The sequence below is a fragment of the Carcharodon carcharias genome, chromosome 1, assembly GCF_017639515.1.
Source record: "Carcharodon carcharias isolate sCarCar2 chromosome 1, sCarCar2.pri, whole genome shotgun sequence".
Classification (NCBI taxonomy): Eukaryota; Metazoa; Chordata; class Chondrichthyes; order Lamniformes; family Lamnidae; genus Carcharodon; species Carcharodon carcharias.
In genome coordinates, this window is record NC_054467.1 from 76,585,863 (window position 1) to 76,602,201 (window position 16,339).

At 40.4% G+C, this 16,339-nt stretch overlaps 1 protein-coding gene across 1 annotated transcript; it reads left to right on the top strand.

The window, feature by feature from the left end:
• The first annotated feature begins 1,002 nt into the window (after positions 1–1,002).
• On the top strand, positions 1,003–9,421 carry apela (apelin receptor early endogenous ligand). Its single transcript, XM_041195311.1, has 4 exons — positions 1,003–1,008; positions 5,364–5,467; positions 6,062–6,148; positions 9,365–9,421. The coding sequence occupies exons 2-3, from the start codon at positions 5,392–5,394 to the stop codon at positions 6,145–6,147; spliced, it is 162 nt and encodes a 53-aa protein (XP_041051245.1). The 5' UTR covers positions 1,003–1,008; positions 5,364–5,391; the 3' UTR covers position 6,148; positions 9,365–9,421.
• Positions 9,422–16,339: the final 6,918 nt, after the last annotated feature.

Genomic DNA, 16,339 nt, shown 5'->3' on the forward strand with positions numbered 1-16,339 from the left:
GAAATTTTCCAGCATTTTCTGTTTTTGTTTCAGATTTCTAGCATCCACAGTATTTTGCTTTTATCTTATCATTTTTCCCTGTGCTTCCATTGAAATAATGGCCAATCAGGAGAAGCTCCCCCACCCACTCCCACAAAGTTAAATTCCTAGCATAGTACTTACTGCTAAACATCTCATACATGACAAAAACAGAATTACCTGGAAAAACTCAGCAGGTCTGGCAGCATCAGCGGAGAAGAAAAGGATTTCCAGCATCCGCAGTTTTTTGTTTTTATCTCATACATGATCCTGGTTTCCCTCGGGCTGTAAGCCAGGCAAGGAATGTCCATTGTGAATATCAAGAGTATTGAAATTGTAGTGAACAATTTGAAAATTACAGAAAGTGTACCAGAATTTAACATTCCTCTGTAGAGATATTTCATAACATACTGTTAAAAAAATTATGAATAAAGTATATTTTCGGAAAAAAGTGTGATAATGTGTATATATATATATATATATATAGAGAGAGAGAGAGAGAGAGATAAAGAATCCAGATGGACTGCACCCAAACCCCCTTCCCCAATCCCTTACTCTCAAACCACCTTCCCCCAACTACTACCCCCAAAACTCTCCCTCAAGCTCCCTTCCCCCAAACCACTCCCCAAACTCTCCCCCAACTCCTTCCCCAAACCCCTCCCCCCAACTCAGGAAGTCAAAAGTCTGTTAATTGTGTTTTTCTTTTTGAAATATTTCATTGTTATATCAACACTTGCAATTTTCTTTGGATATTGCAGTTAAGGTGGAAATAAAATGTTCAAGATTCACTCGATTCTAATTCTCATTTGAAATTCCTGATCTCATTGTTGCCTTATTAATTAGCAAGCTATTTTTTATGTATGCATCAGACCTAATTTATTGAAATCATGGAGGCCCATATTTGGAACCAGACCTATTTGAGCAATTATAGAGCACTTTATGAAAATCAATTTGCAAAACAGATTAATGAGATTTTTACAGGACGCCAAAGTAGGTACACGGGTAGGACACTGTGACATTCTGAATCTGGTGCGAATGGAAAGAGGCATTTATCAAGAAGCCTTATGCATTTCTTTGAATACAGATCGTTCAGATCTAATACCGAGATAATAAGAAACTTGAGCTCCAAGGCGAACCTGTCCGAAATGCCAACAAGTTAATATACTGAGTAACTGACAAGCACACAGGGCTGGATTTTCAATTGCCAGTGGGGTCAGGATCAGGTGCGGGTGAGATTTAAAGGTCGTGTTCTGGGAGGGCATCTGTGGATTCTAAGATCTGCAAAAGGAGGGCAGGGAGTGGCAGAACGGGGGCCCACTCTCCTCCAATTAATGGCCCATTGTGCTCCCTGAGGATCTTGTTAATTGTCCAGGGAAAGTGAGAGGGCAATTCCAATGAAGAATTCAGCGAACCCCAAACGTTTAGTGCACAACTGACGCTGACGGGTTCAGTGCGGGGTGAACTGAAAGTTTGTTTTGTTTTTATTCGATGAGAAGTGTCGAGGCTGGAGGATCTTGCGCCACTTCAGTAGGTATTAACACTGCCTGCTCTCTTCCACCAGGGAGCAGCACACTCCATCTAGGCTGCCGCCTGCTTTTGCCTTTCAGACTCTGCAGGAACCTCCCGCCTCCTAGAGACCTGGTCTGTCTATCACTGTTTCAAAATTATCTGGTGGCGTGGCGGTCGGGACTCGGAAATTACCCGGGCACCGGGTTCCTGAATCTGCTTTGAAAATTCGACCCTACAGTCTCCAGTATTTAAGATTGAGCTGCAGATTTAGTGTAATGTAGAGCTGTACTTTAAATCTTGAAGTACACTCTGAAGAAATTCTGACAGTATTGGAAAGGTGGTTGTGACAGCTAAAATAACATCAGCTAGAAAGTTGAGGTGCAATATCCGTCAACTCAAATTATGCAGTTTGGTCACATCTCTAACTTACAATGTTACATTGAATATGAAATAAAAAAGATATATTTGTGAGTAATTTAGATTATCCGAAACACAAATAAAGGGGGTTTTAACACAAAATCCTTGATGGGTGTGTTGGATATTCCAGGAATGCGGACGATCTCAGACCATATCTGTTGGGATAGCTCTCTCAATCTCGAACTGAGGTATTATACGTGAGAAGATTGATATAAATTACTTAACTGGTTATTCATTATGGAAAACTCAACAACAATCTTTATCAACACATAAAGGCTAATACTGCATTTGACATTGCAAAAGGCGATTGGATTTGCATGGAATTTACTAGGGGGTTAAATATGGAAGTGGCATTTTTGCTCCTTCCACCCTTGCACATTGTTAGTAACTGTGCACAAAGGGTGAGGTCTGAAGAGCCCCGGGTTTTGGATCTTATTATTGTAGATGATGCTGCACAGGTAAGTGTTCCAAGTTTGTATGCTTCCTGTCTGCCGTTATGGTGGCTTCGAAGGCTGCACAGCAACTAAAAAACGATGTTATTTGGCTTAATTTAACCCCTAAAAGTAGCTGGTAGCTTTTAGAAAACTAAAGGTCCAGTATAAAATTATAGCTGCTTAGGATGAGTCATACAACAACAGTAACACGGATTGTATGAGACGTTAAGAGGTATTCATGCTTTCCTACCATGCAGGCCAGGTAGATCCCAGTTTGATTCCTAGCTTGTGTTTGGAATGGGGTTGTAGGTTGTATGAAAAGATGAAAAGTTGCATTTCTAAATACCACTGGTCAAACTATAGATTGCAAATTGCAACTGAAAAGATCTGAAGTCTGACTTTCTCTCCACCAGCAAGGATAATGATAGAGTCATAGAGTTTGACAGGGCAGATGTTGAGAAGATGTTTCCACTAGTGGGGAAATCTCAAACTAGGGGACATAATTACAGAATAAGGGGAGACGCACGTAAAACTGAGATGCAAAGAAATTCCTTCTCTGAGGGTAGTGAATGGCTGGAATTCTCTACCCCAGAGAGATGTGGAGGCAAGATCACTGTAAGTATTTAAAGAGGAGGTAGATAGCTTTTTGAAATATCAGGGAGTTGAGGGCTATGAGGAGCTGGCACGAAAGATGAGTTGAGGTCTGGGGTAGATCTTATTTAACGGTGGGGCAGGCTTGAGGGGCTGAATGGCCTACTTCTGCTCCTGTTTTTATGTTCTTATACTCCAGATTTGACTACACCTGAATTTTACTGTCAGATCTGGCTGGACCACATAAAACCGTGGTCCGATTCGTTTACTAAAACTGCTCTCTATTCTGGGATCATTTTGGAATGCAAAGATAACCCCTGGCTTTTTTTCTCTGCTGTAAACCCCTCTGCCTTGTCTCCTCCACCCTCACCTCCAACAAGTGGTTGTAAGTGATGAGAGAGTGATGTCTCTGTACCAGCACTCCATGTTTACAATCCTGACAGCAGAAATGTAGATGATTCTACCGTTGGGATAAGAGAGGTTTAGCATTTAAACCTAGAGAGTTAACAAATTGATGAATGAAGGAAGCATCAAATGCAAAACCACCAATTTACTGTTGAATTCAGAGTCCCAGAATGAAGAAGCCTGGCACGGATGAAAGAACCATTAGCACTTTGTGTTAATTCTTATTGAACTGCATCTAACAAAGAAGTGTAAACTGCTGCTGGAAGGCTCAGTCTGGCAATCTGAGCCCAAGCATAGGCACAAAGGTGCTTTCACAGATCTTAAGGTATTTTTATATTATTTGATTAGATTATTTGGTTAGATTTCTATATGTCTTGCAGCACACTGTGCAAAACTTCTGTTTGGACATCACAGCAGCAAAACATCTTGCACATAACGCTTTCAGTGTAAACACATCTCAAGGTGCTTTATGAGAGGTCTAAAGAAATGGCTGCTGATCCAGGAAGGGGAGTGTTTAGGAGTGATGTCTGAAAACTTGGTCAAACAGATGGGTTTTAATAAAAGAAAAATACTTGCACTGATATAGTGTCTTTCATACCCTCAGGACTTCTCGAAGCGCTTTACAACCAATGACGCACTTATGAAGAATAGTCACTGTTGTAAACTTGCACATAGCAAGATCTTATAAATGGCAACGAGATAACGACTGAATCATCTGTTTTTTATGGTGTTGAGGAATAAATATTGTCCAGAACAATATATAATAAATAAAGGTAATAAAGTAAGCATACAAGAGAGAGGGAGCTGGAGAAGACGAGAAGTTTTGTAGGGAATTCCAGAGAGATTGAGGATGGGAGGCTGGCACAGAGTGGGATGGAAGTTAAGCCTGAAGGTGACAAAGGTATGTGTAAGGGGCAGAGGGACTGAGGTGAGTGCAAAGATTGGCAAAACTGTGGAAATGAAAGCAAGCAGCCTTCCTAATAGAGAGAATAAAGGGGTAGAATTTATGTGGTTTTCCCTAATTATTCCACATAACTTTGGCAGAAATCTTAGAGGAGAAGCATGTATGACTGTTTATCTAGTTTCTCCAGTGTTTCTACTAACTTCCTGCCAGTTAGATTGAGAAATCTCCCTGGAAATTCCCTGCCATGGTGTTTAAGCTGGAGGTAGGGGGCACAGCTCAGGGGTTTGAGGAGGTAGCCCGTTGTGGGGAAAAAATAAACCTAGTAAAATGAGAAAGGGCATTTAAGCCACTCTTTTAGTGCACAAGAGCTGTCAGCTCCTGGCAATGGCCACAACTTTCTAACTGCATTAATTAATCTGGCATGTTAATCTTTGGTGTTAACTGCTGGTAGTATGAGTAAAAGCCTCTGGTTCTAGCATGATATAAAAATGTCTTCATAAAATTCATTGGAATAGTTTATCAGAATGCAATAACATGCAGTCATACAAGAGAGATTTAAGATGCATGAAAATACTAAAAACACAAAATTACTCGGGCTGTGCTTTCACATTCTTCCAACCAGCACGACAAAAGGCGAGAGGGGGAGTCCTTCCTGCTCCTCTCAAGGCTTTCTACATATGGGATCAATATGTGAAATACAAAGTTATACACTTGCAAATGAAGAAGCATTACGTTTTATTCATATTCTTCCCTGACAGGCTGAATTTAAAGAGGGTCATCCTTTTGTTTCAGAGCCAGTTTACCCATCCACAGACAGACAATTACTATTTACATGGCTTTCTTCTCAGTTGTTTGCTTATGGAAAAGAAGGGGTGTGAGTTTACTCCATACAAAGAAAGAGGCCCCGACAACAGCTAATAACCAATAACCTCGCCTGATGTGATCATTAACCTTGTTAGAAAATGCAGCAGCTCAGTTCAGTTAGGAGCTTGCCACTAGAGCGTGATTTGTGCCAGATACGGTTGGCAAAGCAAAAGCTTTTATTTTAACCACTGCTGGGAAATTCTGTGTTCTGTCTGCTTCAGTTCAATCTCTACGGGCAGAAAAATCAAAATGAGATTTCAGCACCTCTTCCACATCATTCTTGTTGTATGTACAAGTCTTCTGTTGATCAGTGGACAGAAAGCAGGTAAGTGACCAGTTCCTACCCTTTTAATCTGAGAGCTATTTGACACTGAGTATAAGACACCGTTTAACGCTACTGTATAATATAATAGTTTCTACAGGTTTTGCAAGGTATGTTGTATTTGACTCAGTCCAAATCATTAGAAGTTCAGTTTATTTTTGAGGAGAGCAATCAGTGTCAAATAAAATTAATTTTATAAAGACACAGGGAAAGGTGTTACTTTTCACAAAACAAGACTCACTGGAAATAAAGACCTCTGATAAATCTCCATGTGCAAGATCTCCTTCCAGTTATGCTTTAAGTAAAACTATGTGGAGTTTTCTAGAGGTTCAGTACAATTTTATGCAGATCAAGAGAGCTCAAAAGCAACAAGCATCTCTTTCAAAAAAAATCTATGGCAAGTAATGAGAGAGGTTAATTGATTGAACAGCACAAGTCAAGCCTTCAAACTCGCACAAAAAGAGCTTCAAAAATTCAGAGTGCAAGTTTAACAATGCCCTGTACTGACTGCATTCCTGAGTCCCTGCTTTAAAGAATGTCACAATCAATTTAATGTTAGATGGCAAACCACCAATTTACTTCAATTCTTACTTTCAGGTAAAAGATGGAGAAAGAAAATGCAAAGGCACAAGTGTTTGCAAAGAAGATGTATGCCTCTCCATTCGAGAGTTCCCTTCCCTTAAGGTTTGTTAAGACTAAGGTCCATTTAATTGATTGCAGCTGCAAACAAACATTACAGCCTAAATAGAAACATTGTAATATTGGAAAAACCAATTCCACATTTTCAGAAGGCTGATTGTAATGTCACTATGATTTCACTTGTTATTTGCACTTTGGGAATTTCTTGTCTTTAATCATTGCTTTTTTCGGTCTCCAATCATTTCCCTATCTCCCGCAAAGGAGCAGACTCATTAGTTGCTTTCATGTTGGTGTCAGCAGGGTGTTTTGAGCCACTGATTTCCAAAGTACAAACCAATATAAACTTACATTGATACCTGCATAAATACATTTACTCTGCAGCACATTTGCAACCATGACCAGCCAGATTTCAGTATTGAACATCTAACACATGTTAGAATAACTTAAAGTTGCCTTTTATAAGGAGTTTCCTGGGGTACTGGGGCTATTGGCTCCTGACATGCAGAGCCAAGGTAAACTTGATATATTCAATTAGGCTACTAGACTGGAAGGGGAAGACGGATTTTCCAATATGATGCTCCTCATTTCCTCTTCAATGTTGTGTGCTGGGTACCACTGTATAATACAGAATCCCACAGTGTAAATGGCATGACCAGCTTCTCAGGGGTACTTCTAAGACAGGTTTGTGGATTAGGGTGATTCTACACTGGTCTCAGTTTCCTGTTGTTTGCACTATTTCACATAGACCAGTGAAATGATACTGCTCTATTTAATTGCTACCAAACTGCAAGTGCTTTCCTCAAGCAGAGGGAAACTTGAATACAACTGAGTCAAATTAAAATTTGGCCTTCATGTGGGTTGAAGCAACTAATATACCACAGGGCAAACCATTGTTGAAGGCTTCAAGCATACCAGTAGACACAGTGTGATCTCTCCAAAGTCACCCTGGGGTGCACAAAGCCTCTGAAGAGTGGCATACAGTGAGTGAGGCCCTTCCTAGTGGATCTGGTGGTGTAGTGGTATTGTCACTGGACTAGTATTCCAGAGACCCATGGTAATTCCCTGGGGTCCTGGGTTTGATTCCCACCATGGCAGATGGTGAAATTTGAATTCAATAAAAAAAATCTGGAATTAAAAATCTAATGGTAACCATGTCAATTGTTATTAAAAACCCATCTAGTTCACTAATGCCCTTTAGGGAAGGAAATCTGCTGTCCTTACCTGGTTGAACCTTAAATGGCCTAGCAAGCCAACTCAGTTCTCAAGGGCAATTAGGGATGGCCAGCAATTCCCATGAACAAATAATTTTAAAAAGTGTTTATTCTTAGGAGTGCAGCAAATGGAAGGACAACTGTGGTTGGTTGCACTCCTATAAAGTAGCAGTGTCTTCACATTCATATTATGAGACACCACTAGTAAGCCATTCACTAGGCAATTTAAGACATTAAACCTTATCAGCCAGTCCAGTTGCTAAGTAAGATCACAACTACTTAATGACATCACACCTAAACAACTAATCCTCCAGAATTGTTTTGCTGTTTCAACACACACAGCAAACAAAAATATTGTTTAAACTGAATAGATCTTTATTGTGAAACACCAAATGGATTGAAATTAGGAGTTTACATTTCATGCAGTCACTCAAAGGGACTACATTAAACAATGGTACCCAAATTAGTTCTTTCCGTTTATCAAATTGCACAAAGACCATTCACAGCGTTAAGGAGGCAATATGTGGAATGTAGCAGAAGGGAACTCAAATAATTTCAGATATACAGTAACATTGATTTTTTTTTAATGTTTCTAGTCCTTCAGAAGAGTCTTAAAAATGTCAGTGTCAGTTTGGCTCAGTGCAAGCACTCTAAAATCTGAGCCAGAAGGTTGTGGGCCTAAACCTCACTCCAGAGACAGCATATGATCCAGATTTCAGTATTCAGTACTAAGGGAATGTTGCACTTTAGGTGGTGACGTTTTTTGGATGAGACATTAAACCAAGGCTCCGTCTGTCGTCTCAGGTGGATATAAAAGACCCTGTGGCAGTATTTCAAAGTTGAGCATGAGTTTTCCTTTGTGCCCTGACTTGAAATATTTATCCCTCAATCACCATCACTAAAAAGCAGATTATCTGGTCATTTATCTCGTTGTTATTTGTGAGACTTTACAGTGTGCAACGTTTCCTTGCTTACAACAGTAACTACACTTCAAAAGTACTTTATTGGCTGTAAAGTACTGTGGGATTCCTAGGGTCGTGAAAAACACTATTTAAATTAAGCTCTTAATATGCTATCCATGAAAGGGGAAAATACCTCTGGGAAGTACTTTCTTACCAAAGTACTACTCCAATAACTATTTATAAAGTATTTCCACCACTCCAGGACTTATTAACTTACACAGAATGTCACTCTCACCCCTCCCCCACAGAATGGCTTAGCAAGTTTGACAAGTATCAGAGACATAAAGGAACATGGAAATTGTCAGGACCAAAAGAGCCTAATGTTCAAATGAGATGTTCCTAGTTTGCAAACTAATAAATATTACTCCACTTTTCATAACCCTTACTTTGTCTGTCAAATATCAATCAGCTCTTTCTTGAATTTGCTGACACTATCTGCCTGCTCTGTCCTCTCAGAAAGTCTGTTCCATATTTTATCAATGCTTTGTGAAGTAACTAAATCTAAAGTGCCTGTTCACCCTCTTTCTTCTGAGCTTGTGCCCCTTTGTTATAGAGTGCAGTTGTCAGAAGTATTCTTCGAGTTTGATTCATTTACCCCCCTTGAATACCATAAAAAGATCTTCCCCCAAATCACGTCCCCAGTATAATGCTTCCAGTTTCTGCAATGACTTTTCATAGTTCAGTTACTCCTTCTGTATCCTTTTCAAATTTCAGGACATTGGGTGCATTGTAATTTAAGATTGCAATTGACAAGATTTTTTTTAAGATAAGGATAGCAAGGAATGTGATTCAAAGGTGGGTAAAATGGACTTGGAGGTACAGATCAGCTGTGATATAACTGAGTGCTGGAATGAGAGGCTGAAAATCGACATGGGTTAAAAAAAATCCAATGCCTGTATTAAATGTTAGAGATACCCTGTACTAGGATTTGGTATGTACACACATTGCAACAGAGGGGGTAATGTAGTGCCAAAATCGTCCATCATTTTTTGGAATCGAGAGATACCAGTAAGCTAAAGTAAAGGCGCATAGCAATTCACAAAATTATAATAAAATGTCCTAATGTTGTTTTCCTCCTAAAAATGTAGCTCTTGTGAAACACAAATGAAGTGGCTGGAGGAACTAGAATGTCTACGACAGCAACACCTTCTCAATGTTTTGAGGGTGGGAGAAAAAAGAGCATAGGACTGATTATTTCAATAATCTGAGAATGGAAAGATCATGTACATTTAATTGGTGAGCACACGATCACTGAAGACTTGGAACATGAAAACGGTGCATTTATCCAAGTGGAAATGCAGAATCCATGGAAGGCTGACTTCAAGAAGTGTTTGGCAGGAATTGTAAAAAGAATACTTTCCAGATAAACATTGCTATTCCTAAGGGAAAAATGTGACTAAAGTTCACCTGTCAATATAATTCAATCAGTTCAATATTTTAACCCTGAAAGTACTTGGTTTACAAACCACATTCCACTTAAAGGAAACTGCATCATGCTACTGTAAAATAAAACTCTTTTTTTAACAACTTATATCTCACCACTATTGGAAGTTTTTTTTTAAAAAATGTGATATGCCAGGGTGGGGGGTGGAATATCAGAGAAGGATAGTTATTGAGACTTACAGTTTAATCCTCAAAATAAGGAGTCCATCATTTCTGAACGTTTTCAATTAGAAGGCAAACACTACATCCAGATATACATCCAATGCAAAGTAGCTGTATATGACAATTAAACAGGACTTGCATTTATATAGTGCCTTCTGCAACTCCATAAAGTGCATTGGGGAGTCAAGGTTGTGAAAAATGCTACATCAATGCAAGACTTTCTTTGTTAAAAGTCAGTACTGTATGAAGTATGCATATGGGACTGTGCCAAAGACATTGAAGGAAGTGTCTATGGTTACAAAGCAGTTTATAATGGTAAGTTAGAGCACACTGTACCGATATAGGATATATGTGCTGTAACTGATATCTCAGAGGTCAAGGGTTTTGTCATCTCTAACATTATCTCTCACTCCATTCCTTCACCATCTCATTTCCCTCCCCCATTCATCAACTAACCTTACGCCAAAAATTCAATACTACATTAATTGGCATTTTTCAGATCTCACAACCTCTGTCCTCATAAGGTCTATTCCTCATACTGTTAAAGACTAAACTGTGGTGGCAGAATTACAACAACTAAATCTCCAAAAGCCTTTGAAATGTAAATGAAAATCTTCCAATGCTCCAAAGTTGTCTTTTATTGAAGTATTTTTACAACCAGCGCAATTTTTATACAAATACTGAATATGCATTTCAAACATGTCATTAATCTGCTGAAGATGGGCTAATACTGTCTTTGAAACGGGGATTCAGAATGATTATCTAAGGATTTGTAAAGGAACATATACTTTGTGGTATTCCTTATTGCTTTTGAGTTCCCCCTTCCTCCTATAACCTTCAGGCTCCTGCTTTTCTATTCTGTTCAATCTTGGTGACATCAAATGTCTTGGGTTTTGGCTATTCATTGATTTTTTTAAAAAAAGATAGTCACCTTCTGAGAATAAGTATGAAAACGAGTAATTGCAAATGCTGAAAACCTGGTTGATTATTTTTGCTGATTTTACAAAATAGTCACCAAAACCACAATTCTGACACCATCACCATAAATTAACACCAAAATCAAGATACATAATAAATTGTAATTGCTTATGAGGTGTCCAAAGCTACCAAGAAGCTTTCAGTAGCTTGTACAGCAAGTATAGAAAATTCCCTAGAGTCATTATTTGTAGTGCAATCAGGAACATATTTAGCAATAGAGCAGAGGAAATTTCCTATTTTAGGTTATTGGCATTTTCTAAATGTCAAGTTTTTAAAAAATAATGACTTTAAGCTTAATTATACGTTAGTTGCATATAGAAAAACCATGCACTAGAAATGTTGTATAATTCCATTAAATGCAGTGTACAAAATACCTCACTGAATTAATTACTGAAAGTGTGGAGGAACCAAAGAAGAGACAAGTTTCTAACTAATTGGCAACCAGCTTTACGAGCAAAATTATTCAATAAGCAAGTGCACTACACAATATGGTGCAAAGCCATTGAGAATAAGAGGGAGAGCTTTCCCTTCACTTCTGCATGCACTGATTCCAGGTTTCATGGGTGCCAGTACCCACCAGTTCCACACCTACCTGATTATTTTTCTTGTGCAAAACTTTAATTTTGTGAAGATATCACAGTCAGGCCTATGGTCACTCATAACCACACCAGCATACATTTCAGCAACGGCCAGTGGATAAAAATAAAGGACAAATGGATGATTTTTCTCTCTTTAGCCTGGTATTTTTCCAGCCCAAAAGGCTGGGGAGTAAAGGATTGGTGAAAAATCACTTTCAGCGGTACTAAGGTAGGAATGGAATGGAAAACAATAAAAGAGGCAAAATTAGGTCATCTTAGGTGATGGATCAGGTGTTGAGCTCACGTATTTTTAAATACAAAGTATCTTGGAAAAATAGTTTGAAGCAAAAACAAATGCCAATATACTATGCATTTTCTTTCAATGTGCACCTGTTTCCACTAGATATATAATGCCAGGATTTGAAAGAACATTTAGTGAACCACACCCACTAGCCTCAGTTTTGAGACCTGGGGTATTTTAAGAACATAAGAACTAGGAGCAGTAGCCAATTGGCCCCTCAAGCCTGCCCTGCCATTCAGTAAGATCATAGTTGATCTGCCCCAGCCCTCAACTCCTCTTTCGTGTCAGTTCCTCATAGCCCTCAACTCCCTGATATTTCAAAAAATCTATCTACCTCCTCTTTAAATACTTTGTGATCTCGCCTCCACAACTCTCTGGGGTAGAGAATTCCAGACATTCACTACCCTCTGAGAAGGAATTCCTTCGCATCTCAGTTTTAAATGAGTGTCTCCTTATTCTGTAACTATATGGGAAAAATTTTCCCGAGGGGTGTTGGGGCCAAGAACGTGTGCACCTCCGACCGGCATCCCCGATTGGGGGCACGCTGCCATTTTATGTGGGTGGGCCAATTAAGGCCCACCCAGCGTGATGTCTGCCAGGAAGCTCTATGCGCTCCCTGTGCGGGCAAAGGAGGGTGCGGGATTCCCTCAGCCGGGAGTGCGGTCTTTCATGAAAGAGGGCACAGATCTCCCTGAGGCTCGGAATTAAAATTTTTAATAGAAATGATAAAAAAAATTCCCTGACATGTCCCCCCATGTGACAGTCACATGAGTTGGGACATGTCCATAACTTTTATTGAAAGATTTGATAAAAATTTAAAAACCTTCATGAAACCTCACCCCACCTGTGGATGAGGTTTCATGCTTTTTCCGAAGCCTGCCTGGACTCCCAACCTGCCCGCCAACCTTAAGGTTGTACAGACAGGTCCATTAATTACCTTGAAAAACTCAGCAGGTCTGGCAGCATTGGGGGAGAAGAAGAGTTGACGTTTCGAGTCCTCATGACCCCGATGCTGCCAGACCTGCTGAGTTTTTCCAGGTAATTCTGTTTTTGCTTTGGATTTCCAGCATCCGCAGTTTTTTGTTTTTACAATTAATTACCTTAGTTTTTCAATGGCTTCAATAGGCCGTTGACAGATCGGCGGGCATGCGCCCCCACTGACCTGAAAATGGAAATGATGCAGGGTGACGTTGGGAGTTCCACCTGCCCCCGCTCGCTGACCGGAAGATCCTGCCCTATGTTCCCTAGTTTGAGATTCCTCCACTAGTGGAAACATCTTCTCAACAGCTACTGTCAAGCCTCGTCAGAATCTCATACGTTTCGATAAGATCACCCCTCATTCTTCTAAACTCTAATGAATAAAGGCCTAACCTGTTTAGCTGTTCTTGATAAATCAACCCCTTCACCCCAGGAATCAGCCTAGTGAATCTCTTTTGAACTGCTTCCAATGCCAGTATATCCTATCCTTTCTTTAAACACAAGGCTTCATCCATATGCCTATTCAAAACTGGAAAGTGGCAGTTTGCTAGCAAGTGGAAGATGGGAGTTCAGACAGTCAAACGGTGTCAGCAAGCAATAGGGAAAGGCTCAATGATAGGCAAATAAGTCACAAGGAGGTGAAGTTAGTCCTTCAGGGGAGGGGCAGCAACTCATGCTTCTCCTAATTCACATAAAAATGATTACTTTTTCCCCACTCCACTTACCTTGGAGAGCTTCTTTGTTTGCAGGCCAGAGAGTCGTCCAATCAGGCTCCACTTAAACGCAAGTGGAGGTTCTTTTTATGCAACATGCCCACCATCCTCGGCTCAACCATCTTCAGCTGCTTCATCAATGACCTTCCTTCCAACATAAGGTCAGAAGTGGGGATGCTCACTGATGGTGGCACAATGCTCAGCACCATTCGCGATTCCTCAGATACTGAAGCAGTCCATGTCCAAATGCAGCAAGATCTGGACAACATCCAGGCTTTGGCTGACAAATGGCAAGTAACATTCACGCCACACAAGTGTCAGGCAATGACCATCTCCAACGAGAGAGAATCCAACCATCGACCCTTGACGTTCAATGGCATTACCTTCACTGAATCCCCCATGATCAACATCCTGGGGGTTACCATTGAACAGAAACTGAGCTGGACTTGCCATATAAGTACTGTGGCTACAAGTGGTCAGAGGCTAGGAATCTTGCAACGCGTAACTCACCCCCCGACTCCCCAAAGTCTGTCCACCATCTACAAGGCACAAGTCAGGAGTGTGATGGGCTACTCTCCACTTGCCTGGACGAGTGAAGCTCCCACAACACAAGCTTGACATCGTCCAGGGCACAGCCACTTGATTGGTACTACATCTGCAAACATTTACCCCCTCCACCACCGATGCACAGTAGGAACTGCATGTACTGCAGGAACTTACCAAGGCTCCCTTGACTGCACATTACAAACCCATGACCGCTACCATCTAGAAGGGCAAAGGAAGCAGATAGAGAGGAACAGAGCCACCTGGAAGATCCCCACAAAGTCACTCACCATCCTGACTTGGAAATATATTGCTGTTCTTTCTCTGTTACTGCGTAAAAATCCTGGAACTCCCTTCCTAACAGCATCATAGGTGTATCTACACCACGGACTGCACATTTCAAGAAGGCAGCTCACCACCACCTTCTCAATGGCAACAAGGGATGGGCAATAAAGGCTGGTTCAGCCAGCGAAGCCCACACGCCATGAACGAATAAAAAAAATGGGAGCGTCATCCATCTGCAGAGCTCCCCTGGTTAAAATAGTCAATGTTGAGAAAGATATGAACAGATAGGTAAATTACCCAATTTTTAAAACTGCCTACCCACCTGATTTCTCATAGATGGGTAGGACTAAAGTCAAAGTCAATCATGTTTAAGAGCTGTTGATTAAAATCATACAGCATGGAAGGTCAATCGGCCCATTGTGCCTGTGCTGGCTCTTAACTATCCAATTAGTCCCATTCCCTACTTTTTCCCCCTCATAGCCCAACAATTTTATTCCCCTTTCAAGTATTTGTCCAGTTTACATGAAAATGATGGCAGAGATCTTCATTGAAATTTCCAGAACAGTGTAGAAAATCTGCTTTCAGGCTTCTTTTAGAAATGAATGTTTTGTCTTTTGTTATATTTAGGATCAGAGAGCAATTTCTCAGAATGACAAAATGCTTTCCTCCAGCATGTTACTGGCTTGGTTTAATCTTTCACTAACCAAGGACACAACAAGGAGGGAAATCCTAAGTAGACTTTTTCTTACATAAAAAAAGGTATTGGTGGCATTATGTAATCCCAATTTCAAAACATTGGTCAGGCTGAGGCACTAACTAAAGAAAACTTCCACTTGATAAGTTAGTATAAACTTTCGGAAGGCTATTGCCAGATGTAGTGAGACACGTTTTTTTCCCCTCTCCAACATGGTGGACTGGAGGGTTTGTTAGTTTTCAACATAGCCTTTATGCAGCTGTTGGCATAGTCTTACTTCTTCTTTGGTTTTCTTCAAGCCTCCCTCAGTCCATGTTTGAATATTATCCAACCATCTGATTTTTCTTGTTTTTATCCTCATTTTCTCATTCAATTGCTTCTTGGACAAAGCTGTCAGGTCTTTTATTCATTCTTGGCTATCTTTCTCCCTCCAACTGTACTTAGCAACCCTTTTGCTTCCTGAGTTTCTGCTCTTTATCTCATCCATTCATTTGTCTCTGTCCATCCAGCTGATTCTGAACACCCTCCACCACACCACATTTCAAAAGCTGTTATACTCCTTTCATCAGAAGCATCCATGAGTGCAACACTCTATACTATTAATTGTACTGGACTTTTGTCCCCTCATCCCCAGTCTCCTGCTGATGTTTTTGGACTTCCAGATGGTAATTAAGTCACTGGTCATGCCATGGCTAATCTAACTTAAACTTCATTCCTTGTAACTTTAATGTTTATGGTATGTTGGTCTTCATAACAAGAGGATTCAAGTACAGGAGCAGGGATGCCTTGCTGCAATTATACAGGGTCTGGGTGAGACCACACGTGGAATATCGTGTGCAGTTTTGGTCTCCTTATTTGAGAAAGGACTTTCTTGCTATAGAGGGAGTGCAGCAAAGGTTTACCAGACTGATTCCTGGGATGTTGGGACTGACAAATGAGGATAGATTGAGTTGGTTAGGATTAAATTTGCTGGGGTTCAGAAGGATGGGGGGGGGGGGGGGGGGGGAGGATCTCATAGAAACCTATAAAATTCTAACAGGATTAGACAGGGTAGATGCAGGAAGGATGTTCCCAATGGTGGGGGAGTCCAGAACCATCTCATCTTTTAGTAGCTCAGGTTGTAACTCGTCCTCTTAACTTCCAAATTTTGTTGTTTATCTTTTCAGCTTCCTCTTCAAAGAGCTTCCTGCTAGACGATGCGGGAAGGAAATCATGGACATTGCAGAATCAGGCTGTTTCAATATGAATGGTGCACAAAAGAAACTTTAAAAAGTGGATAGGATGAAAATTCATTTTTTTCCCCCCACATGCAGGCTGAATGAACAAGGAATTGAGCATTTTTACTAAACAGAAAAGGTGTTGAGGAATGATTTGATTAAAAAACTTGA